The 27,933-nt window shown below is 39.8% G+C and overlaps 1 protein-coding gene across 1 annotated transcript; it reads right to left on the minus strand.

Moving 5' to 3' along the window:
* Nucleotides 1–27,471, minus strand: csgalnact1a (chondroitin sulfate N-acetylgalactosaminyltransferase 1a). Its single transcript, XM_054612108.1, has 8 exons — nt 27,378–27,471; nt 16,675–17,962; nt 13,773–13,989; nt 11,681–11,782; nt 4,306–4,484; nt 3,586–3,680; nt 3,276–3,357; nt 1–1,771 (listed from the first exon to the last, which is right to left on the minus strand). Exons 2-8 carry the CDS (start codon nt 17,489–17,491, stop codon nt 1,476–1,478), a joined length of 1,788 nt encoding a protein of 595 aa, XP_054468083.1. The 5' UTR covers nt 17,492–17,962; nt 27,378–27,471; the 3' UTR covers nt 1–1,475.
* Between the last annotated feature and the right edge of the window lie 462 nt (nt 27,472–27,933).

The following is a 27,933-nucleotide window of genomic DNA, read 5'->3' on the forward strand; positions in this document are numbered from 1 at the left end:
TGTTTTATTAAACTAATTTACATGAAGTGAAAAAATAAACTTGAAACTTACATTTCAAAGCCATTCGATGTATTCTTTTTAACAAGGAATGTTCCAATGGCAAACAATAAAGACATGATTTAAAAAGTGCCTCTTTTCACATCTTTGGTCATCCACCAAATGTGCAGCTCCTTTTGATTGAAGTGCTGGAGCCAGATTTATGGGAGACTGTTATATTAAATCTAATATAAAGTAACCATTGAGGCAGTTATATCTCTAAATCTACTACATCTCCAGTTTCTGTTACTGCTTAGTAATACATATCATTTGATTGACAGAAACAAATATTTTAGAATCAATAAGTCTCATTCTGACTTATTAACTCATCGTCAATGTCAGGACAGTCAGTAATCCTAATCATAATTATGTGTCCACAAATTACTTATGTGACAAAAAACACTAATGACTCTACATCATGTTTTATTCTTCAAATTAAATATTTAAAAAATAAATGTATCTTTAGTTATATTTTGGGCGTAGTTACGTCCGTCTCTTATTGAGAACGCTTATCGATAAAAACATTTTACTGACAAATACCCATAGATACTGTCAATCCATGGCCCACACATAATACTGTCCATGCAGCAACTGCATCAGAAATAATAAACTATGAAATAACATACATAAATAAAGGAATGAATAATTTATAAAAAATAATATGTTTTGGCCATTCCAGGCTTTAAAAGAGTCCTTCATTGTTTATGCACCGACATGTTTCACTTTCGTCCACTAGGTGGCTCTGTTTCCCTACACATAAAAACATGTACAGTTAAATTTTCACTAGCCAGCTGAGGAGAGACAGTGTTCAGGTTCACAGAAGGCACATGGGTCAGAGACACTTTGTAGCTCAAACGTTGGTGCCGTCTTCTCTTTCTGAAAGACCTTTCTGCAGATGCAGAGGAAAATAAAAATGGACATTCAATTACAAACTGACATTTCAGGCAGGAGATCTGTTGATTAATATTCAACTCCAGTTGAATTCCTCAAGTCAGTTTTGATTCATCTAAATTTTATGTTGTCCTTTCCAGAGCAACAAAGTGCCCTGAGTCCTTGAAAAGTCAAAAGTCTTCACATTTTTCCAAAGAGGAATAGTTCGACATTCTGGGCTTATACGCGTTCGTGCTGGGAGTTAGATGAGAAGATCGATAACTCCACACCTCTTATATTTTCATGCAAAGGAGACAGTTAGCTTAGCTTAGCATAGAGACAGGGAAACAGAGGAAAACTAAGAAAAACTAGTGTGGAGCTCTCCAGAAAGCTAATCTAGCTCCACATTTAGACACAAAAGTGGTAACAATCTTATCTAACTCTTGGCAGGAATTTCCAAAATGCTATTCCTTTAAATTCGGATGAAGTTCAGATCAGTTGAATTCTTCTGAGTCATTTCAGCTGATTGCAGTCATTGTGGTGATTATAATCAAACCATCTTGGAGCCTTCATGACTTCTTGGGGTTTGTGTTTTGCTGCTGTTTCTGTTTGCGGAGGTGAGCTTCGATCTCGTGCCTGAAGAAGAGCATCCCCAGCTGGCCATGTGAGGCCTCGTTCATGGCCTTAGACTGCATGCACATGCGGTACTGGTCTGGAGGAAGCTCATCAGTGCAGTGCTTCTCGTGCCACAGGTGGAACAAGCCTCGTGACGGAGCTCGGACCACCAGGAGGTTGCTGTGGAGGTACTTCCTGTACAGGTGGACATCTTCGCCGCCCCAGCCTTTGATGTCAATGTCGAAACCTCCTGAAGACGGAAGAGCAGAAGGGGAAAGTGGCGTAACATAAAAACAATTATACGTGATGATTATAAACCTTTCGATATGCAAATAATTAAGGAATTTATGTCTTCGGTGCACTGTTCACTTCCTGATAACAGAACGATGATTATGAATCCTGATTAGAGTTCACTGTATGTGATCATAATATGTTTTTTATCTCCACTCCGGCTGGTTGGTTGTTTCATGAGGGGGAGATGAGGACATTCTGGACTGATGCTGCAAGATAGTTATCGACCTGGCATGTTTAAACCTGCACCTTTAGACGTCTGCAGTACTCTTGTCTGCTTCTGCTCACACTTTGTGTCTCTCTGCAGTTCTTGATTATTCTGTCTCTGTCTCTGTGTCCCTTTTTACACTCATGCTCCAGGGCTAAACAGAGATAAGAAATGAACCGAGCAGATGAATTGTTCATTTGTTAATGTGCATGCACTCATGGCCTACATAACACATTGCATCGTCATTTCTGAAAACATTAAACTGCACAACTCAAATGTGCCTTTAAAGGAAAAGGTCAACATTTTAAGGAAACAAACCTTTTCCCTTTCTTTTAAGAGTTATATGAGTCTATTTATATTTCGGTTTGGTAATTATGAAGCTGCAACCATAAGCTGGTTAATTTAGCTTAGCATAAAGACTGGAAATACAGGGAAACAGCTAGCCTGACTCTGTATGAAGGTAACAACAACAACAGGTAAACAAATTCCAACCATTTAAACTGACTAATCAACACATTATATCTTGTTTGTTTAATCTGTCCAATAAAACAAAGTGCAAACCCGATAAATTGTGAGCTAAGCTAACCCTCCATATTTACTGTTCATGTGATTAAGTAATTGAAAGTTAAAGTAAAATATTATATGCATATACATATACATATTTACATACATAAATACATATACTTGTGCATTACTCTGCTAGAAAGTGAATACGCTTATTTCCTCAAAATGTCTAACTATTCCTTTAAATCAGATTTATGTCTGTTTTGGAGCTTGTTTAATTTTTCGGCACAGTAAAGTGAGAGCATTTGCATGCTTGTGTGGGTGTTCGATGCCTAAACAATAAACCACTTGGAATTTCACTGCAGCCTTTAATTGATGTCACTTTGGAGGGAAACTAAATTGATGCAAATCTGTCTTGAGAGCCAATATTCCTCGACTAATATACAGATGGAGAGCCTGTAGGGCTGTGAGATATGCTAATATATGCTTGCACTGCTCTGAGCTGATTCATGCAGAGTAATATAATAAAATCTACTCCCAGTTAAGAAAAGTAATGTAATATTGAACCACTTGTGTTATGAAGTTTTTCATATCCATTAAGCTATGGCATCATTAACATAACATCTAGCCAATTTTTACCCTGCGTTATGTAATACCTCTGGACAGATAATAAACCCTCAAGAGCAACTGTTTATGAATTCCTGCATTGCTAAGAGGTTGTGATGGGCATGACTGCAGTGTAAATATTTACCTATGTTGATGAAGTCGGACCTGTATTGGCAGGTCATGCCAAAACCAAAATCCCTCCAGAACCCTGTGTCTTTCTTGATCACCTGCAGAAAAAAAGAACTGCAAGTTTTAGAGAGCTTATGAACAGAAATATATCAGCTCAACTCACACAAAAGGCACATCAACAGGAGCATGCTGCTGTGGATTTGAAGCAGCTGGAGAGGGGAAATATTTCTAAACCTCACAGCCATGTAGCGCAGCAATGAATATGAAATTGTCCGCAAGCGGATACAGAGTGTTTGAAAAATAATGATACGATTGGTGTGTGTTACCAGCTGTTGCTCCACAGGTGGGACGTGTTCTTGACTTCCGTAGATCAGGGTGGGGTTGTACTGGCTGAATAACACCGGGTAGAACACCTTTTTACCTGAAATGGAGCGAGACAGAGGCGTCAGACAACGAGGCAGAGATTTGATGGGAATGGTAGGCACTTTTAACATGTAATAGGTTTCACTTGAGACATCTCAAATAGCAATTTACTTGTCGTGACAACAATTTGATCATTTGGAACTATAACTCAAGATAGCTTCCATTGCATTCTGCCTTGTAAAAACAACAATTCAAGATATCTCTAAATTAAGAGTAAGAAGTAAGAAATCCTTTTTAAGATATCAATAACAATGTAACATAAATCATTATTCTGTTCTATTCATTAGACGGACAGGATTCACTTTATAGATATCCACAATGCATTTATGACTGCTTGAAACTTTTATTCAAGATATTTGTAAATACATTTTGACTAGTCAGAATTTACATCTGAGATATATCTAATTACATCTAGCTAGAATGAATCACTGAGTTGTACAGATAATCTAAATACTGATAACTATAATTCAGCTTTGCCTAAAGTAAATGCTGGATTATTACTGCTTCACTCGGCTTTATCTTAAATAAGGTGCCTGAAGTATCAAAAAGCTTAAAAACTGGTAGAATAGATATCCGCCCACTTAACTCTATGCAGATGTTAGAAGGGTAAAACTTTATCTAACCGGGCTGGGTGTTGAGTCGACAGGTGTTGAGGAAGTCGGCGGTGAAGTAGATGTCCACATCGCAGAAGAAAAGCAGCACGTTGCCTCCCTTCCAGGCTCGGGCCCCGACGTCTAGACCTCGTCCGCGAGAAAACTCCTCGTCCAGCTGCAGCAGAGTGAAGTTCTTAAAATTAACTTCCCTACAGAGAGAAAGAGAGAAAGAGAGAGTGGTTAGATAGAGAACCAGGAGTCCATTTTTTTAATAGACCGCACACAGAATGAAAATATCAATACATTTGAATACATTTTTGCCAATTTATTCAAAATAAAAAGAGAAAATTCAAACTGTCCTTGGTTAAACTGGCAGAACTGGTAAGAGAATAAACTGGAGGATGATGTTTTACATACTATTAGATGATTCTCAATATTTCTCTGTAACTTAATTCTTGTCCTTTCACTACTTTATATGTATTAATTGCATTTACAAATAGTTAGGTCTATATTGAAAAACAAATCTAAACTAAAACTCAGCTGTTCTCCTGTTCTGTTAATTGACTTCACTTTTATTTCCTGCAGTGTTTTATTACATTTGTCAGTTAATTTGTTAATTTGTTACCAAATCCTGAGGCTAAGTCTAGTGCCAAAATACGGTTTAAATATCTTTATTATTTCAGTTGATACTGTGTATATTCCTGAATAAATATGTGTTGAATCAAATTAGCAAAGCACAGCACACATTAGGCCGGATAGTTATTCAGAATAGGAGTACAGGGCTCAAATATAATGAAGCTGACATATTTACTGGATCTACTGAGTATCAAAATCAAAGGTCAATAGGGGCCAACACTACAATTATGCCCCTGATTGACAATCAACTTTTGGTGGAATAACTTATTTTCACTCCTCAAACATGTTCCTCGTTCCAAACTCCTGCTCTCTTCTGCAAGATTTTGAAAAAAACCCAAAAACTTGAACTCAAACCGAAAAATAAATTGCACCATACAACAAAGCTCCATCACTGGCATGAAGTTTTCTAAGGATGTGGCGAGAGTAAAGAGAGAGAGCTGGATCCAGATGTACACAGCTGTGGCTTTTTTCCCCCCTTGACCATAACAATTCACGCTGCTAGTGACTAATCCGTTACTCATGCATGCACAACATACTCAGACTCACATTCAGATAGAAGATAGTGAGGAAAAACTGCTTCACACGTCTCGAGTTCGAGGCAGAACTAACGGGACCTAACTTCCTCGTTCATTCATGTGATGTTGGGTGACATAACACATGAGAGAGAGCAGGTAGGTGTACACAGCGTTTCGTTCCAGGAAACCAGAATGACCAGAGGAAACATGATCAGTTTGTTTTTGCCAGAGGCAGCTTGAATCATACTTCCAACATTTCCATTTGACTGCTGTGTGAGTGAGTGTGGATGTCTGTGTGAATAATTTGTATCAGCATGTTTATTCATGTGTATTACTGTGGAAAAGCCTTTGTCTCACTTCTTCTCCCTTTAAAAATACATAATAAAACCTTTAAATCCTGGTCAGAGCAGCTTCAACATTTGAACAACTATAAGTAAAATATCCATGGCAATGTGTGTTTATGTGCCGTCAGTCAACAAGTGTGCAGTCTTTTCCCCACGTCTGTCCGCAGTTTCTGAATCCAAACACAGTCGATCTGTCTCACAGTCTGCACAGTCCCAGGAGAGGCTGACCCACCCGCTGGCTTTAAACCGTCCACAGATGGCAGAGACGGGAGTACAATCGCTCTGTTTGTCTCAGACAATGTTGATGCAATAGCAGCTACATTTACGTGTTGATTCAGTCTCAACTATAACTGGGCAGGAAGCTCATTTGTCGAAGCTGAAGTGGCATGAATATATCGCTTATTTCTTGCAAATTAACACACAACACAAGTGATGAAATTAAGATTTGATGTTGTTTTGTTTTTGATTTGTTTTGGCCTCCCTTGTTTTAAACCATTTCCTTTAATTATCTCTCTTTACGAGAGAAAGTTTATTTAAGTTTAAACATGGGGTTCTGTGCTGGGCTGTGCATAGAAATGCATGTTTTAATTAGTGAGCTCTAGAGGTGCTGGTATGCAGATTTGGTTAACTTTGCTGTTTTCAGTCTACATAAGCTCCCCCAGTCAGCTGCTGGCTGTAGCATCATATTTCCACACATGAGAGTGATGGCATTGATCAAGCAACAAAGAGATTAAGTGTAGTTCTCAAAATGTCAAACTTTTCCTTTAAAAACATATATCTGGTCTACTTGCGGTCTTGTTTTACATTTTGGCACAGTTTAATGAGAGAATACTGATATTTGTTAGAGGAAAATGTATTTATGTCTTTGCCTCTCAGACGTTTGTGTTTCTCTAAAATGTAAAACCACAAATATGAACATGGGAACTACTATTGTGTGCCAAGTGAAAAAGTCCACTTAAATTCGGGAACATCCTTTCTTTTGTTCTGCACTTTTTCTTCCCTCTTCCTCAGCAGGCACCAGCACCCTTATTATGGCCTGAAATAGTCAATTTGTTTACTGTGGGCGTGATGGCTGGTACCTAGTAGGAGCTTAACTGTTGAAATTGTGTCAGCGTGAGAAGCTTGTTAAGAGCTGTCATGTTGTGTCCCAGCAGCAGTCCTTATCCTGTTAGTTCTGCTAAGGACAGGAAGAGGAGACTACATTTTCTTTCTCTGTGAATCTGTGTCTCTGTGTAACCATTGGTATGTATTTGGTTGTGTGTGGTCATAGCTTGAGGACTGACCGCCGACACGGTGCTTACTGAACATGAAAAGTCTTGGCTGTAAGCCTCTATATATGAGGCCATGTCTAGGCTTCTTTTCATTCTCAACAAGTTTGAGATACCTGAAGCATTCTTGCTCTTTAGCTGTACTAATTGAAATTGCTCTATAACCACTTTGGTATTTGATGAATTGGCACCAAAGTTAGTCAAAACATTTTTGATCCCCAGAGGATAGCTCCTTATGACTTTGGTGATCCCCTGATTTTTCCTTTGGCGTCACCAGCGTCAATGTTTTAATTTATAGCCTGAAATATATCAAAGTTTTTACCCTTCTAACATCTGCATAGAGTTAAGTGGGCGGATATCTACTGAATAGATTGGCTCAGAAGTTTGTAAACATATTTTAATCCCCCAGAGGATAGCTTCTTATGACTTTGGCGTGACCAGCAGGTCAATGTTTTCATTCATCGAGTAAATTATCTCAACATCTACTGGACAGATTGGCTCAAACGTCTGGAAACACATTATCTTTCCCCAGAGGAAAGCTACAAAATTACTTTTGGTTTTGACTTTTCCTTCATAGCATCACCATGAAGTTAAGCTGTTGTTTTAGGTGTAATGTCTCAACTACTGTTGGACTGATTTGGTGCAGACATTCATGTTCTTGTCAGTCTGATATGTACTCAATTTGTTGATCTTTAATCTTTCCTTTGGTCACCATTTAGTCTGAATACTTTTATCTTGACCAAATACATGCAAAACTAATGACATTCTCATCAGCTTCAGCTGGACTTTAGCAAATGTTACCATGCTCATATACTAAACTAAGAAGGTGAACATGGTAAACATTGCACCTGCTTAACATCTGCATGTTAGCATGCTGATGTCAACATTTAGCTACAGACTAAAGGCTAAACTTCCTGATCCACCACTGCTTTTCTTTTTTGGTTTATTTTGCTGGGGGGGAAATTATCGCATAGTTGTTGAAAATGTTAAACTTTATGCAAATGAGGTTGCATTGTGCCGCCTTCAGTCAAGTCAAATCTTGTTGCCTCATAAACACATTTCAATTAAAGAGGCTAAACCCTTTTCACTTCCTCAACAGCCCTCTGCTTTCTGATGCAGCAATGCCAGCTGGTAGTTCTCTTCTACTTTGGGATTTTAAAATTCCTGCAATAAATTGCATAAACATCACATTTTCCCAGTTTTTATCTCACCTGTCTGGTGTTCACAGAGCAGGGAGGCTGATATATCCTATCTGGGCTACAGTGCAGAAGAAGAAGAAGAAGAAGAAGAAGAAGAAGAAGAAGAAGAAGAAGAAGAAGAAGAAGAAGAAGAAGAAGAAGAAGAAGAAGAAGAAGAAGAAGAAGAAGAAGAAGAAGAAGAAGAAGAAGAAGAACAAAAGCTTTTGCTTAACAGTGAGCTGGGGAATCAGCAGTCTGTGCATGTAATGAAGAAGTAAGTGCAAGCTATAAAAAATGTAGACTTGTTGTGATCACTCTCAGGCTCAGTCCTCAGGCAAGACAGCTACACCCGTTATTAACAGCGAGACATTTGCAGAATGTGTACCGGCAATTTGTAAAGACTCTTTAAAATGAATATTGGACAGCCTTCAAAAACTCCTCTATGACTTGTTTATCATTTGAACTACTCATAATCTCTCAATCACCTTCTGCTGGACATTTTCCTCTGGCTTTCTTAGAGCTGGCAGACGGTTTGTTGACCCGTCTGCGAACTTCATGAAATGCCACAATAACGTGAAAGGCTTGGCACAAGTTGAGGTAAAGGTTGGAGCTGAATGATTGACAGAATGATCTCATCCTCCGTTTCTTTGTCTGTGGAAATGTCTGATCCCTCTCTTTTATCTAAACGTACTACTTCCATTGATATCCTCGTCGATGCTCTTTTTCCATCCTTGGAAAATCTGACTTGTTGGACTGATTTGGTGCATCTGTTTTATCTTCTACACTTCTCCTCTCAACTTCCTTTCTCACTGTTTCGTCTCTCATCTGTGGCTGACACACAGTACTTATTCATATGTATCGACTGGTATCTCTTTAAAACAGATCACTCATTCTTCTCCTTCTGTTTCACACAGTCTCCCTCCATCTTTTTCCATCTGCTCTTCCTCTTTATCTAACGTTGTTCTCGATCATTATTCTTGAGCATGTAAGGCTCAGAAACGTACATTTCCCCCGACGGTTTGAGCCTGAGTTCAGGCTTTGAAGTACGGATGTGTAAGCGATATACTTGAAAGTTCAGCAGCTGATCCATCTATTTTGGACGATATCCCCGGTGTCTGTCAGAATGTTTGAAAAACTGAAGTTCTGATTTTCAGCTGGTTTTCTATCTCCTATATTTTGCTCCGGCTGTTTTGGCTTTTGTTACAGTAGAACTGGTTTGTCCTTTGACACCCCCCCAAATAATTAGCACCTGCGATAAAAACTCACACATGTTTTATTGTCATTAAATTGCTGAAGAGGGGTTGATGTGGACTAGAAAGATGGGTGAGATCCAGGCCAATTTAGATCTTGTTAGACTTGCTCTCTTGGAAGGATTTCACCGATGAAGCTGCTACAAAAAGCACTGTGTGACTGCATGTGGTTTAAAAAAAAAAAAAAGTACAAATAGCTCGAGGTTGTCTGGGAGGAGACGCAAATCTAACCAGTTTCTAGAGGTGAATTAAATTTGTAGGAAGGGCAGCACAGAATCAGATCAGCCACTAATGATGCCATCACTGCTGGGAAAAGATATTGACTTGTTTGTGAGTGAAATGTGTGTGTGTGTGTGTGTGTGTGTGTGTGTGTGTGTGTGTGTGTGTGTGTGTGTGTGTGTGTGTGTGTGTGTGTGTGTGTGTGTGTGTGTGTGTGTGTGTTCTTGCCAATTTGAGTTTTAGACCTTCATAGTGAGGAAGAGAATCCTCAGCTCTTGTTTTCTTCTTTCTTTGGGTTAAGAGCTGGATAAAATAAGCATTTGATATTATTTGCACGCATATGTGCGCCATCACTGAAACAATCTGTCAATTAGTGTGACAGGTAAGTTAGTCGATAAAAGCCAACTGTGATAATTGATTAATTTATCAAGTAAATTACCCAAACTGGGTTAAATACAACTTCACAAATGCAAAGATTGGTTTCTGCTTGGTGTTGAATCCTCATGACTCGTCCTCTAGCGCCACCACAAGATTCACATATTAAAGAAAGTTTCTTGACAACTAAAGGATGTATTGACATGAATTTTGGCTCAGATATTCATACCCCCCAGAGGATGAATTGTCATAACTTTGGTGATCCCTGACCTTTCCAAAATTTCAATATGTCCTTTACTTTTATTGTTTTATTAGTGTTATCTGACACTTTATAGAGTAAACAATCAAGTGAAATCTAAAAAGTGAGATATCTCAGTTAAGAAAATAATACTCAGTTGCAGCCCAATTGTATGCTTGCAAACATGCATGCATCTTCCTCAGTGCACCTATATGCAGTTTCTATTTATATATATATATGTGTGTGTGTGTGTGTGTGTGTGTGTGTGTGTGTGTGTGTGTGTGTGTGTGTGTGTGTGTGTGTGTGTGTGTGTGTGTGTTTTGTGTTTCTGGTTCCAAGATAATGGAACCACAGGTACTTCTTCTTCAAGTGATGATTCCCATTCATTTCAGCTAAAAACTAAAAGTAGGAGTACAGAGTTGATTACAGGTCCTGATTCACACCCAGATAAGCTGCTGCATTCTTGTGAATGCATTTTTGGGCTGTGAGAGGAATATTAAAAAGCCTCTCAGAGTTCAAGGCAGAAGTACTTTATCCAACACTGACTGCACCTCCAGATACTTCTACTCCAACCGTTTGTCAATCATTCAAGAATTCTTCCACACTAAAATCAGTAATATTTCATGTTTGTGTGTTCTTCTTTCCTTCTTTTCTGAATTTGCCATCTGCTTCGCTTCAAGTGTTCTTAACGCTGCCTTTTTCATCTTCACAGTCCTCCCCCCCTCAGCGACAGCAGCAAGCAGAGACACAGAGGGATAGAGAGGCGCTGTATGATACTAGAGACAGTCCGACGGTATCAAGGCCGCACAAAATCCTTCGGGGCTGGGAGATCGACAAGCATCACCATAGTAACCCCCTCGAGGAAACTAAGGCCACAGTGGATCTGACTGCTGATCAGCCAGCCAGCGGCGATCGTCTCTAGAGGTGTGGGTGTCGAGAGGTCCATGTGAGAGGTTTAGCATGAGTCAGGCATGATCACAGGAGATGTTGTAATTTATCTGTGTTGGCTGGTGGCTCTCAGCTCGGCAGCGTGGGTGGCACACTGCTCCATTATTCATCAGACAGATGACTGGCCGTGGCAGGACGCCGAGCCAGGAGGTGTGTGTGTGTGTGTGTGTGTGTGTGTGTGTGTGTGTGTGTGTGTGTGTGTGTGTGTGTGTGTGTGTGTGTGTGTGTGTGTGTGTGTGTGTGTCATGAGAAAGAGGGACTGATTAGAAAATGTGATGAAAAGAGGTTTCTGGTTTGGAAATATTTGTACAGCGTCTGCTTCTGAAAGCCGGTGCGTGACTGCGACAGTGTTTATTTCATTACATGAATTGCCTCCACATTGTGTGTTTGGCCTGTAACTCAAAAATATGATGTTGGCTGTGCTTCAGACCCACCTGGATGTGTTCTCCAGAGTGCTGCGGACTTCGCTCATCTGCTCGTTCCCAAAATACACCACCGTCAGATGGACCCGGCCGTCCTGACGCACACAGACGTCCCTGTACGTACACACAAACACACACAGGAAGGGGCATTATGGATGAAATCAGGAAGGAAGAGCGCTGAGGATAAAGGAGGGTTTGGAAAAAAAGAAGGCCTTGGTTAAGAGGTTTAATTCTTTCAAGTGCTGAAAGAATTATTCCGACAACAACTGAGATGGTTGATTGATCAATCGTTTATCATTCAGGAAAAAATGTCAAGAATTTACAGGTTTCTGCCTCTAAAATGTGAGGATTTACTACTTTTTCTCTGTTTTATAGCTCCATAAATTTGATCCTTCTGGGTAAATTGGACAAAACATGCATTAAAAAGACACCACTTTTGGATCTGGGAGATTAAATTGTTTGTTTTTCACTGTTTCCTGACTTTTATAAACAAAAAGGATTATTTATTTCATGATGAAAATAACAAACATTTTCAGCTATAATTTTGGCTCTACACTGTGTTAAAGCACAGGGGAGAGACTGTGCGTGAGTAAAAGAGAGACCAGGTGGGAGATGCCTGCGGGCACTTTGATGGAGAAATGTCAAATACATCACGCACATGCTGAAGATAATTCACCTCCTCTTCCACAGCACACACACATGGAGAAAATGTCTCATAAAACACAGCTAGAGAAACACAAAATACCTAAATATATGACTAAATATGTGCAGAGGATTTTGAGAAGTCATGAATAATACATTTTTTTACTGTCACTTTAGATGCTGTTGTGTTAAATCCTTTCTCTATATGCTAAATAGATTTTTTTATTTTCTGGGATCTGATGAGGTATTCTTCATTTTGTCTATGGCACCAAAAAGTAGATTATTATTTCATAATGATTCAGGAGCAATATTGCCCTTTTAAACTACAGAATGCCCACCTGCAAATGTTTGCAGTTTGTTTGTGTTTGTATGAATACACATTTTATCTCTACATTCTACACTTGGGAAATATATCACAGCGCATCATAAATGCTGGTATTTTTTCCAGGCTCAGTGTGAATAAAGAATATTTGATATATGCACAGTTACTCACCGTTATCACCTCCTAAACACACACACACACTTTCACCCGGTGCACCTTTAATATGGATGAGGGTAAAGTGTTTGCTCAGCGACTCGCCGAGTCTTTCAAGTAAGTACACTTCTTGCCGTGCTGTATATCAACTACTGCTGGTCTGCCCAGGGGGGCATTTTAATGGGCTGCAACACTGCTACTAAGCAGGATTTACCATGTAAAAAGAGCTGTGATAAGCAGCAGCAGCTGTCCAATAAATCACAGACATTAAGAAGGATGTTTCCAACGGATGGTGATGGACTGCGGAGCTGAGACAAGCAGGCTTTCCTTTCAGCTGGTGAGATTTCGAAAATAGGATTTTTCTGTTTTTTCAATGACAGCAGTTATTCTTTCATATTTATTTTCACTTTGCAGAGAATCAGTCCTTTGTAGTTTTTTTTTTTTTTAAATCGTTCATGGTTTATTCACATACATAATTGCCTGGATCTATTTGTGATATCATGGTTTATTTGAGATAATTATTAGCTCTATGCATTACAATGTGATATGTGTGAAATAACATTTACTGTGGTCATGTGGTAACTGATGAAAACTGGGATGGGATCTCATGAGGGCATCTTTAGTCATACTCCTGTCTTAATCATTTAAATCAATCAGATTTGGTTAGATTCTGATTATGCCTACCAGCGCCAGAACAAATTAACTGATAACACTGCATGTGCCATCCCAAAATACTAATTACATGTTCCTTCAAAACATTTTAAAAACAGCCTCTCTGATGTTCATTTTCTGTCCTCTAATCTTGCCCTCTTTTCCCCAATTAAAATGTAAAACTGGAATAGAAACTGGGTTTGACTAACACATTTTCCTGAGGTTCGTGCTACGCAACAAACCGCCCATTAACTCATTTTGTTGCTTCTGTTTATGCCACATTGTTTGTGTGACTATGCTGGAAAAACATAATAACAAAATCAAAATTCTTCTCACCTGAAGTTGTGCATGAAATGTTTGAACTTGTCTGTGCGTCTGGACAGCGGGACGATGATGTTGATGGGGATGTTGGCTGTGTTCACCCTCTCGTTTTTCACCTTCATCAGCGGTCCAAAGGGACGGAAGAGGACCAGGCGTCTGAATTCGTTACTGGACTCCCCTCTGAAGGTCAGCTCGTACAGCGTCCCTTTGTCCTTCTCTGTACGGGTAATACCTGATGGGTGAGAGACAGAGACACAAACTCATGACCAAACAACCTTAAATCACTTAAATATTAGAGCCAGTGACCGTGCATGTTTTCTGTATATTCAGTATATAAACCTGTTGAAAAAAATGATCGTATCCTATTTAGTGTGATATCAAAATCTTATAAACTAACTCCTGGCAAGAAAGTTTATTTCACAAAATGTTAAACTATTCCTTTAAATCCTGCTATAAACAAACAACTACTATAAATTGAAATTCTATTAACTTTGAAAAAATATATATCATGCCTAATAACATTAACCTACAAACCAAATGACCTTAAATATGTAAATATCACCCAGAAGAATAACAGTGTTACTTGATTTTTGTTGTACATAGTGAGTCTCAAAGTCAGATTTTAGTTTCTGTTCCTGAAGTTTCTCTGAGTCTTTCTTTGTCACAGTGATTTTGTTTTTCTTTTTTTCTCCAGGGTGTGGCTTTATTCAAATCCCCTGAGGATTTCTGTTTATGCCAAGGATCATGTTGTTTCCTGTTATTTTTGAATAGCTAATCTTAAAAGATATCTGAAAAATAAACAATTTTTTTAAGGAAACATCATTTTTAGCATCAGCAGAATGCCACAAGAGCCACTGTCCATGCACTCTGCTGCTGTTTGGCAAAGAGCTATAACTGCACATACACATGTAACACACATACTCACACACACGCACACACACACACACACACACACACACACACACACACACACACACACACACACACACACACACACACACACACACACACACACACACACACACACACACAAACTGAATGAGAGGCTATTCTGGTCATCCAGACCAATTTTCTTGTTGCAGGCCTTACCTCAGCTTGATCCTCCAGAGAGAAGTTGTTTTTCAATTACTCTGCTATTAAAAGCATTATTACTTGTAAACAGACCTACTGAGGTCTGTGAGGAAGAGAGAAAAGGGAAATGAAGTAGAGAAAGTGAGAAGTGAGACCTGAGAGATAAAAAAACAGAAACAGAAGAAAGAGGAAGAAAACACATAACTGGAAAGAAATAGACAAAAGCTTGGATGACAGGAAAAGAGTAGACAGGCAGATATAAAAAAAAAAAAAAATGAAAGCAAGTCAGAAAAAGAAGAAGAGAACAGAAAGATGTCTGTGTGCAACAACCTCAACTTGGATTATGGTCTTCCTATTTGATTAGCTAACTTCCTGTAATGGTGAAGATAAACTGCCATTTAGTAAATAGGCTGAGCAATTTAGACTAAATGTCTTAACTTCCTGTCTCTGTCTAACTGCCTAACTGCACTTTTCTGTCCCTTTCTAAAGGACAGAACTCAGTGGCTGGCAAGTTCATTTTGCATACCTCCTCTATTTGTGTACAGTTTCAGCTCAATGCAGCCCTGCAGGCTCCCTGAAGATGCTTTTGTCAGTCTGGCCATCTAGACTGCCTCAGGTTAGATAAACCGCTGCTTATTCAAGATCTGCTTAAAATCAATGTCTGAGTCCATTAAAGAGCATTAAGAGCAACAAATATGAGCAGGAGCTAGCTATTTCATTGAACAGCCAGCTGCACTCTCCTGTGGAGGAATTTGGGAGGCTGTTTACATACAAATGTATACACATCTATAACAATCAGTGTCACATAAACACACTTACATTAACCAGGACCACACACAAGCTCCATACAGGGACTTATGGGTAATTTCCCACGAGCCAGGTGCCCCCATTACTCACTTTAAAACCTCACTCCACTCACACACACTGAAGGTGGTGTTCCTCTACAGAGCAGAACCACACACACACACACACACACACACACACACACACACACACACACACACACACACACACACACACACACACACACACACACACACACACACACACACACACACACACACACACACACACACACACACACACACACACACACACACACACACACACACACACACACTGATGTGAATGAGGAGCATCTGAGTTAATTTCCTGAGGTTGTGATCAGAGCTTAGCAGAACAAATAAGGAGGATATCCTGGCTGTACGCACATATTTCTGACCTTCCAGGGATTAATGTACAAAAATAACAAAGATCAAATCAAAGCAACCCAAGGTTGAAGAATAAGGTTGAGTGTAGTGTTTGGATGTAGAATAAAATATTTTCAGGAAATAACCCTTTATGTAGTGCAAATTTGTTTTCTCAATTACGTTGTGGTGACATATTGATATAATTTCGAAGGCAGACAGAGTGAGGTTCCCGTTAACACTTAAACTGAGCTATAAGCAGTCCAACATAAACATCTGTATTTTCCAAACATGTACTCTGATTGGCTAAGGCATTTTGTCATGGCTCAACATTTAGGCAACAAAATGACTTTGGTTAAGGTAAGGGAAATATCGTGGTTTTAGTTGAATGTAAATAAACATGCGGCTCGTGCTAAAAGGGTTTTAAACTAGAGCACTATCTTTCCCTTACCTTAACCAAGTAAGACCAGAGTCTAAACATAACCATTATAAAGTTGAATAATGCTGCAAGATTGGATAAAACCTCAATACTTGTCAGAGAAAATTGCGCTGAAGTTAACGGTAAACATAATCCAGGCAGCTTTTCCTTCAAAACAACTACTATTGCAACATAGATGAACTCAAACATAACTTCCTGGAGACATTTCATGTATTCTCACCTTCTACGAAGTCAGTTGGTGCGTACACTTTGCTTGTTTGAGTGTTATCTGCTTCACTCCTGCTGTCTTGCTGGGATGATGGCGTGTTGAGGCTGTGCAGGGCCGTCTCCAGCACCTCCCCCAGCGCCTCTCTCTTGTCCTTCCTCACAGGCTTCTCCTCGGGGTGACGCGTCAGCCCCATCTCCAGCTGGTACACCCTCTGAAGGGTGAAACTCTCAAAGGGCACCACTGCGTACTCGCTGGGCAATCGTGATCCAGCAGACACTTCTGCCTTCGACAGTTGGCTCCGCAGGAACTCCTGGAGGTCTGCCTGCTGGCTCCTGGATCCCAGAGCCTCCCCGAGACCACCGCCCTGGGACCCAGCCCCGGCTTCCTGTCCCCCTGCTGGGCCCCCGATGGCTCTCTTCAGGCTCTCCTGCACTCCTTTCAGCTGATGGCTACGCTCCTGCAAAGCCTCCTTCAGCTGAGCTATCTGCTTCTTCAAGGAGGAGATGTGGAGGCGGTGCTGCTCCTCACGCTCTTGGAGGAGCACCTGATAAGATGGATCACCGGGGGGTCCGCCGCTTTGAGCAGCCCCTGCTCGGGCTCCTCCTGTCCCGCCGGCTCCCGCTCCAACCTCCGGCCCTGTGCCCACAAGACTGGGGTGGTTGGGTCCAGCTCGAGGTAGTGCATGGCTCAGCGGAGGGTCATCAGAGTGCGGTGGACTGCAGGTCATCACATAGAGGAGCGACAGGGAGCAGCAGAGGAGCACCAGCACGCCTCCGACACGGGAGACCCAAGCTAGCAGACCACGCCGCAACATCGCTGCGTGAAGCATCAAAAATCACTCCTCCGAGTTAAACACAAACACACATACAAAAAAAAAAAAATCATGTAACCTCACACACTCCAGCCACGAAGATAAGAGTCCATTTGTGATTATTTTCCATCACCCAGGGAGGAGGCCGGCTACTTATCAGTATGAGGTCATTTTATCTGAATTAGGTCATTGCCTCTCCCCTGCCTGAGATCGTAACTTGTTTTGACATCGGCAAAGTCAACGTATGAGAAAAAACACTTTCTCCCTTTCCGTCGGTCCAATTAGCTCCATGGTCAGCTGGAAGACTAACATTGTTACATCATCTATCACTCATAAGTGACTCATCTGTTCTCTGACTCCCTTAGTCAGTCTTTAACGTCCTCTTCACGTCCACCCGTGTGAAGCAGCGTGACAGATGGAGCAAAAATACTACGTTTCATGAGAAAGCAAATCCTCCCTGGTGAACCGTGATTTCTTCATGTCGTTTTCCTGACAGAGAAAAAAGAAAGAGGTTTGTCATTATTTACATCTTGATCTCCACGAGACTCCATCAACGTTACTTTTGTAATTTAAAAGTCAGAAACACGCCAGGCCACGTTGACATGTTACTTTAGGATAGCAAAAAAGGGTTTAACTGTCTTCGCCAAACTGAGGATTCCTTCAGGACTGCAGCTCCTGGAAAACAATGTTGTCACTGATGTGTGAGAATATGAGGCAGAGTGCAATGACTGTTTGTTATTGTGAGTGTGTGTTCAGCTGATACAGAGAAAAGGAACTGGGACACATATATCTATCTATATAAACCTGCAGTACATATAAAGCTAGGTACTTTATCATGCTGCACAGCTAGACTGCTCTCTATTTATTCATTTATATTTTTATTTTTTGTTTACACACAGCATCTTTTAAGATACATTATCTCTTCTTAAATGACACCCTTGCATATTTAAAAATATTACACTCATCATGAAGCATATTTTCATGGGGTGTTTGAATGACTGCAAAGGCTTCATCAGTGGTTTTCATCCTGACAGAGTCTTGCTTGTTGTTCCTCCCTTTTTTCTGTCTTTATGCTAAGATAAGCTAATCATCTCCTGTAGCCTCATTGGACAGACATGAGAATCGAACAAATCTCATCTAACTCTCGGACAGAAACCAAACAACATTTCCCAAATGTTTTAGATTTTTTCTTTAAAGCAATATGTTTTTCTTTCTTTTGCTTTCTCTTGCGAAATACTTCAGGCCTCTACAGGCTTTAAAAAAAAACCTTTAAAAGAAATCAATCCAAGATGAGAGGGAGAGTTAATGTTAGTTCATTTTTTAAGGGGTCCGAAGCCAAAAATGTGATCGTGATTTTCTCACTAACAAACCACAAACATTAGAAGTTAGATGCTGTCTTACATCCTAGACCAGTACAGTAGAGGTTAGTGACATCAAGGTGTATTTGGATGTGTTAATGTGAGTCTGCATTTACTGAGTATATATATGTTTTTTGTGGGAAGGTGTTTCAGTGTTTGAGTTACAGTACATATCTGTAAATGTATCTCTGTGAATCAGCCTCGGTCTCTCCTGACTCCCCACACAGTCAGCTCTTTGACAGGGCTGCCTGAAGCTGGGCCTAATGAAAGGATTAGTATGTGGCAGGAGTGAATACTGGACTGTGCTCTAACAGATGGCTGAATCAGGAGAGACAGGGCGTCTCTCCAGCAGGACCTCCACTGCCGACTTCGGAAAATGTTTGAGGAGAGGGTGCTCAAGGAAAAGTGAGTGAGCGAGAGCTGGAGAGCAAAATATGGCTACTGGCTGATGGAGGATCATCCTTTCAATTACAGGAAATACTTCATGATGTCATTATATGAGTCCATAAATATGGCATCACATTAATGGTGTGGTGGCACTTAAATCACTTTCTTTGGTTGGTTCACAAGCAGCTCGTTAGTTTTGTATCCATGTGATCACAAACTGGGAACATTAGAACAATTACATCACTTTTCCCAGATTACTTTTACTTTCCTGGATTCATGACTTCCAGTAACAAGCTTCACTTTGGCACTGATGCTATGAACCACAAGCCATTCAAACTAATTAAAGCATGCATTGTGAAGGTCATTATTACTTTTTATTGGGCAACAAATGCACTTCTCAGCATTTCTGACAAAAGTAAACATCAGTTAGGAACAAGGCAACGTTAACACAAGGCAACGTTAACACAATCATAAGACAAATATATCACTTATAGTTATTAATTCTTAAAAAACTAATGATAAAAGTCATTTAACACATTTTCTGAACTTTTTTTTATGCCAAGACCTCTCTCTCTAAATACACACTGTTTAACACATAAAATATCAATCATTTTACAATAAGTTAGTCCTATTGTCAATTTTTCCGATAAAATTTTGCCTGTGAAATGTCAAAAAAATTTTTTTTGTAAAATGTCAAAAATTCACCCAAGGATATTCAAGGATAAAAAATGACATACAACAAATACATTTTGAAAAACCCTTATATAAAACAGGTGAATGCTTTACTTGATAAATTACTTAAAGCTATAGCCCAAAAGGTGATTATCTAAGACTGAAAAACAAGGTGAAACAGCGAGCCTGGCTCTGGCCAGAGCTAAATCTGCCAACCACCACCTAACGCTCACGAATTACCACGTGATAGGTGAGTTGCTTAATGCGTACAAAAACTGAAGCATAAAAACGACGACTTGTGGATGTTGTCATAGCCCAGCTAGCTGTTTCCCCCTGCTTCCACTCTTTATGCTAAGCTAAGCTAACTGTCTCCTGCTTGTAGCTTCATATTTAGCGTAATGATATGAGAATGGTATTGAGCATCTCTTCTAACTGCCGACAAGAAAACGAATGAGGATATTTTCCAAAATAATGAATAATTCCTTCAAATTATTAATTCATTATCACTGTCAAATTATGTCCTATTGAAAATCTAAGGTCATACATGTATCATGATACTGAAACAACAAAGTGCTGACACCTATTACTTATAGAAAACAAACGCCAAATGTGTCACAAACACAAAAGAAGTACAGATTTTAAAGTTACAAGAGAAAGATTCATAACTGAAAAGTGGCTGGTTGAACTGAGATTTATGAGCAGAAAGTCACAGTCAAACCTCTGAGTCTCACCGGGAATGAATGAGTTGATTCAGTCCCGGATTTTTGACTCCCCGTGGGGATAGGCATGGCAGCAGCACAGGGACACTGGCAGCTGAATAATCATGTTTGATTTTATTGGCGGTCGAAAGAGTCATTTCCTGCTTTGTGATACAGTACTTGTGCTCATGCTTATCTTGAAAGTATTTACTGAAAGAACACATGTTTAACATGTGATATTTCATTTACACATTGTGTCAAACAATTATATCATAAGTGATCAAGAAATCCAATATTATATTATTACAATATTACAGTATATTCTCAGTAGCAGCAACTATCAACAGAAACAAAACTTGGAATGAACTTGACATAAAATCTAACAGTTTTGCGTCGTGCAGAATCAGCACCTGATAACAGTTTTGACTGTTTGAGGTACATCCTCTATCAAAGATGAGAAATGTATTTACTGAAATTGTTGTTGCATAACAGAACTAATGACTCTACATGGGACATAAACACTGCCAGGCTTGTTGACCAACTGACAAACAAGGCAGAGGATACGTTTCCTCAGCTTCCTGTGATGATATAACTGATAAATGTGGTTCCCCCCCTTATCACATATTTCATTCTCTCAGCTAGAAATAGGAACAGAGATGCAGGGACGAGAGTGGGAGAAGGTCAGAGACAGAGAGATAAAATAAATGATCAGGCTGTCATGAAGAAAATAAAAAAGAGAGGGGAAAAAGAGAATGATTTAGTGTTTGGTGGCCGGAGTAGTTTCCAAAACAGAACTCTGCAGCATCTGTTTCAGCCTCCAAACTCACTTCCTCCCCACATGCTGCAACTTCCAGCCCATAGGGCGTTTGGATGTGTGTTTGAGTGCATCAGTAAGTGTGTGTCTATGTGTATGTCTGTATCTGTTCCATTTGCAGCATGAAATTTTATTGTTACCCTCTTAAAACACTGTTAAATGTTTTTTGTTTTTTTTTATCTTTGGAAATAAGGAAAAAAGGGGGTGTGAGAAAAGAGGAACTGCAGAAGTTTGCTTTTCGGAAAACAGAAAGACTGAATTTCTTCTCAGCTCGGCCTCATTTCTGGTTGTCAGTCACACTAGTACAGCAGAAATCCCACTCAGGTGACAGATTATCAATGTGTGTTTGTGCTCTTCTCTGTACTACAGTCTACACGGGCTAACTTTTAAACGCCTGAGGCATTTGAGAAGCAACCTTGTGACCCTTTCATCACGACAAATGTTGCATCTCAGGCCTGCCGTTGCATTTAAAGAGCCCATCCTCTTTGTGTCCTGCTGGTATTTAATTTATTCAAGATATAAAGAATAATGCATGCACTGAGACCACAGTACAGTATGTGTTCGCTTCAGAGGCAGACACACTTTGCAGATGCATTAATTGAGAAGATGTGTGTGTGTATGTGTAAGTATGAATGTGTGTCTATGAGTGTGGGAGAGAAATTGCATGAAAAAGAGAAAACAAATCACATGACCAAAAACAACAAAGGATCTTATCAGTGTGTTTCCATGTTTCAGCTCTTGAACTGCAAATTTGCTGACCATTTTCATATTCATCCTCGTTTTTTAGGTTTTTAAAATATTCTTTTTTTCTTCAGCTCCTAGGAGTCATTGTTTTCCATTCATTTCTGCGATGGTATGAAAATCTATTCGACTCATGAAACTTTCTTGAGTTGAGTAATCCATCATAGTGAACATCCACTGTGCATTAGGGTTTGCCAAAAATGACATAATCTTTGTAAAGTTAATCAGTTTAAATGGGCACTAGATTGATTAAGTGACACACTTGAGAGAGAAAATCTTAAATATGAATGCAGGATTTATAGTTGTGCATAGAAAAAACAAAGCCATTTCCACTGTGAACTTCCTGCTCGCCTCAATATTTGCACAGCTAACACTTATCACAGCAAAGGAAACAAGATGCATGCGGCCACTGCATGGATTAGTCTCATATTCCGTGCTGTGCTGAGGTGGACTTCATATCACAACGGAAACTAGAGAAATATATAAAGCACAACACAGCCTGATCATGCAATATAAACTGTCTAGTGTTGTAGTGGTGCTGTTAAAAGAATTACGATGCTGAACTATTAATCAACACATGACGGGACTGTTGTTTACCTTTTGCATCAGCTATTGTATAAATTAGGATATCATGACTTTTAGTCCCAATAAGCAGTCCAGCTCCAAAAACACGTAATCTTACATTTCACATCATGCGACCAGCGGCGTTTCGTTGTTAGACCATCCCTGACTGATAAACCAGCCCAAGTCTTTCAAACTCCATGACCACCAGATTTTAACACATTGTTGTTTAAAGGCCCAGACACACAAAACCAACATCAGAGAACTAACAGCGATGAAGGCCGGCTACTGCGTCGCTTCACGTCGCCTGTGTCTTGGCCAGATAAAGGCCGACTACTGTATCAAGTACGTTTTGTGCCTACCTGAGAGGAAATAACTCTACCACCAAGTAGCAGTCATATATTTGTGATTCAAAAAAAGAAACCGGAACACCTAGTACTGTTGATTTATAATCTATTGTTATGGTACATGAAACAAAGCAGCGTTTGCCGACCATTTTCACACAACTCTCGCTCACCAGGATTAGAACCACTTCATTTTCAGATGATGGTTTAGTTGTCAAAATATTTGTGGAAAGGAAAGTTCAGAAGAGGGGAAGATGAAAAAGGAGAAGAGCTTCTTGTGTTTTCCCTCTTGACTTTTGTCATTTGCTTGCTGTTCTCACATTCGTTTCTCTTCACATACACCGATTTGTTAAAGCTGAACAGCCAATCGGAGTGATTTCTCTCATCAACAATTCAACACAATGAAAAGCCTGAAAAGTCACAGACATTGGTCGATCGGTGCCACACTGCAAAAAGCTAGAGCGACACCAACTTCTCGAAATTGGAATGTCAGGGCCTTTAGTCATCAGAGACAGAGCCACCAGAGACCTGATACATCAGTTTCCACAGTTGAGAAGTACTCAACAATGATGAGTACACTTATCTTGATGTGTGAAATTAAAGGACTACTCCTTTAAGAGTTGACTGATTTGAACAGTCTGCACGTTATCTCACAATAATGTAGCTTTGACAAAAATTGATGTCGACTTAATTTTTCACAAGAGTTTCATATTGTACAGTAATGAATGGAAACCAATGGATGCTTAAAACACATTGCATTCAGTTTTCTTAATCACACTGGTTTGTAAAATGATGTGCTGTTATGTAAAGGACTAAAACATGCAGAACCACTGTTATGGTCCTTTAAAAACGCTAAATCCAACACACAGACATTTTAATATGAGAGTGCATGGATGCATTAATCTTTTTAAACAGCACCCTTTCCTCCCATACACATCCACTCTGTCAGTGATCATCACAACCAGCCTGAAAAACCACAGAACCGTACATGTTTAAACTCTGCTCCATACTGCCTGTCTCATGCCTCTCTTCCCTGTCTCCTGTGGGTTGTGTATTTGTTACAGGTCAAGGATGTTAAAGCGCTTATGTGTGTGTTGGCCCCAGTGAATGTCGGTGCTGTCTGAACCTGCCCTGCAGCTATCTCCCTGTAAAAATGAGGAATGTCCTCTAGGGAAGAAAACTATGAGAGGAGAGGAGAGATTAATTAAGATAAATTTTTAAAAAAATGAGTGGGGGAAAAAAATGAGCTGGTGAGAGCTATGCCCACAGACTACTTGTGGTAATTATTAAGTGGGTGGATCAGATACATGGTGTGAGAGGAGAAAATGAAGAAGTCAGTATAAAGTGAGTTTGTGGGAGGAGAACGAAGGAGAGAGGAGCTGAGAAAGGTTTTCTTTGATGTCTCTCGTCCCCTCAGGTGATTCTCCCTCCCATTCATTAGGGGCCGGTTTCCCCGGAACCTTCCTGTCGACGTGCCATCTGGAGAGCCCTTACAAAACAAACCTCCACATTACACTCCTCTACTTCACTACAAGAGACCTGTGTTTTACCATTTACCGCCCTCCTCCTCCTCCTCCTCCTCCTCCTCCTCCTCCTCCTCCCTTTCTCTGCGTTGGTCCTCAAAGTGCTCCCATTTCCCAACAGTTAGGTTAGATGGTATCAGATGAAACTTTAATGGGCCCCATGGGGAAAGTGGGTCATTGCAACTGCAGCGAATGTAGATAGATAAATAGATGGATGGAGATAGATAGATAGATAGATAGATAGATAGATAGATAGATAGATAGATAGATAGATAGATAGATAGATAGATAGATAGATAGATAGATAGATAGATAGATAGATACTACTACTTTCTATGTGAAGGACAATTTATCATGGTGAATATCATCTTCAGTACTACTTTACGTGTTAATTGGTGTTAGATAATGATGATGGGAAGTAAGAGAAAAGAGAGATTTTGATTTTTTAGAAATGATATATATATATACACATATTCATTGTTTGCAGGGACACAGGATAAAAAAATACTATATCTTTAAGAGGTTCTTATAAAAAAAGATTTGTTTATGTTATGTGTTAGGGTGATCCATTCAATAGGTCCAATGTTAAGCTTAATCACAGATATATTATTTATATGTCGGCTGATGAATAACAAGAAGATGAGGATAGCGGAGCGGAGACTCCGCCTGTCTCTTATCAGAAAATACGAAAAATGTGCTTTGTTAGCATTTAAAGACAGAAGTAGTATCTGTCAGTCATCACAAACAGTTACTCTGATTTACATCCAAAATGAACAGTAGTGAAAACAAACATTCATTTTAGTTCCTGCAGAAGTCAAAATAACAGATTGATCTCCTCCATAAACCCATAACACAATGACAGCCACCACCCAATTCTACAATGTGCTAAATATGTCTGTGCAGAGGGTGGAAATTGGCGGGCGCTCCCTCGTTCTGTAAAACACAATGACAGACCACAATGCAATTCTGATAGGGCACAGCTCATCCCCGCGTAATTATGGTGCAATATAATAAATCTTAGTTTGTATAGAGTAAGACACTCCCTGTGGCACCAGCTTCACAGTTGCTGACACTGGTTTTACAAGTGGAAATGTATAAAGAGCTGATAATAGAAGCGGCAAATGAGCCAACAAATTGAGATTTACAAAAACGTAAATGACACAAATCGCTTCTGCTTCTCTCAGCCGTTCACCTGCAACACGCCGTCGTTATTGCAATATTCTTGCCACTGGTGCAACAATATCCAACGGAAACGTTTGGGTAAATGAGTGGTGAAAGACGTTTACAAGTGCGTGCCAAGTTCAGCGAAGGCCAGAGCTCATTACTTCCCTCTTCTCCATGGACAGCTAACTGCCACACAGACATTACCACCAGGCTGAACTGTGGCATTTCTCAACTGTGGCATCCGTGCATGCAAAAGATGTCGCCTAAAGCTTATGGTCTGAGCAGTTAAAACAGATATTGCTGATGGTAATACTTGTGACTGAGCCAGTTCCACCTCTGCTGTTGATAATGTTTACTGGTTTAAGTGAGTGAAACTGACAGTCAGCCCTAGAGGCAATAAAACCCTCCAGTAGCATTCATGAACTCCATTCAATTTAATAGATTTTTTTTTTTTTTTTTATAAACCAGCATTATCTAACTGAACAAGGGCAGCTGTAATATCATCAGAGGTAATATGTCAATACGCTGCAGGGTTGTTACATCAGCACCGTGCAAATGTCCTGCAAGATCCCTGTTATCTGATCTGTGAAACACGAGAGTACATGCAGTCTGCACGGCAACACAATGTGAGATCACACACACTCCCAGAAACCCATAGACATGCACTAAACACACATGTAGGACACACACGTGTATATATATATCGAGCATCTGATAAAAGGGGGGCAACTTTATGTTCCAGGCACAGGATGCATATACATGTCATCAACTATCACATCAATGTTCCAGTCAATCACTAATACAGGGTTAAAGGCACGTATAGTAATTTACCCAGAGCATGTGTGCACTCCACAGTCTTTTCTCTTCTCTGCTTGCTAACCAACCTCAAATCCCACTTAATCTCCAGTTTCATTCTTCCAATATGAGAAAAACAACTCTGCCAGCTTGCAAAACAAATGTTTCAGGGCGCTAGGTGCCTGTTAGTGAATGCACTAAGCAGGATTACAACAATTTGCCTGATAAAACCTCCAGCATGTGTGCATGTGTTTGTGTGTGAGTGTGATGCAGAAAAGAAGCCTGCACTTTCACTGAGTGCATGTAATTCTATTATCTGGGTCTACCCACCAGAAATTATCGTGGGCAAGGTTTCTTTTTTTAATTCCTCCATGAGATTTTGCTTTAAAGTGACCTAAAACATGACTCACAGATTGATAACCTGGCTGGTCTGTAATCATATTTGCCCATAAGGACGGTTTTTATTTATATTAAATATGTCAGAACATATCCACCGAATGGATGAATAAAACCTCTCTTGTCAGTGAAAACAAGCAAGCAGCTGAAACACTCAACAAAGAACATTGTAGGCATACTCATATTTAAACAATTTGTTTGCTTTCATAGTCAAAGCGTATCCATTAAGTGCATTATGGAAAACATATCACTTGATTTAATTTGGTTATGATTAATAGCTGTTTCATGATTGCACATGAAAAGTAGCTGGATATGTCCTTTAAATACAGCAAACATAAAGTTAACATGACTACAAACTAATTACAATGTTGTGATAGTAAATATTATTTTTAACATCATGGCTATCGGCCTTTCTACATTATTTAGTGTTTACCCAACCCGGTCAGCTCACCTCTTGTTCCAGCAGCCTTTACTTCAGTTCATCCTGCGCGGAGGTTTTGTTTCTGTCCCGGTGCTGCGGTCCCGTCCCGGTGCTGCGGTCCCGTCCCTGCGGTCCTCCGCCGGTCTACAGCCGACACATGCGGCGTGCAGGAGCGGGTGTGAGCGCTTGTACCGCCGAGTGTTGTGAAGCCTGCAAGCAGCAGACAATTACAGGAACACGAGGAGTGCTGCCTTCAAAATAAAATAAATACTGGCTACAATTCTGAAACTAAGTTTGTGAGTAAGTCACAGTGAAGAGGCTTAAATTTATTTTTTGAAAGCCTTTTTATGATGCTGAGCTTTGAGTTAAGCCTAAAATAAATATTTACCTAATTATAGGAAACAAAGCTAATGAATGTATTTTTTACAATTCTGAAACTAAAAAAAATTGTAAATAAATTTGTTTTTATCATGAGTAAGTCACAGTGAAGAGGCTTACATTTATTTTTTGAAAGCCTTTTTATGATGCTGAGCTTTGAGTTAAGCTTAAAATAAATATTTTCCTAATTATAGGAAACAAAGCTAAT

The sequence above is a fragment of the Anoplopoma fimbria genome, chromosome 14 (genome assembly GCF_027596085.1).
Source record: "Anoplopoma fimbria isolate UVic2021 breed Golden Eagle Sablefish chromosome 14, Afim_UVic_2022, whole genome shotgun sequence".
Classification (NCBI taxonomy): Eukaryota; Metazoa; Chordata; class Actinopteri; order Perciformes; family Anoplopomatidae; genus Anoplopoma; species Anoplopoma fimbria.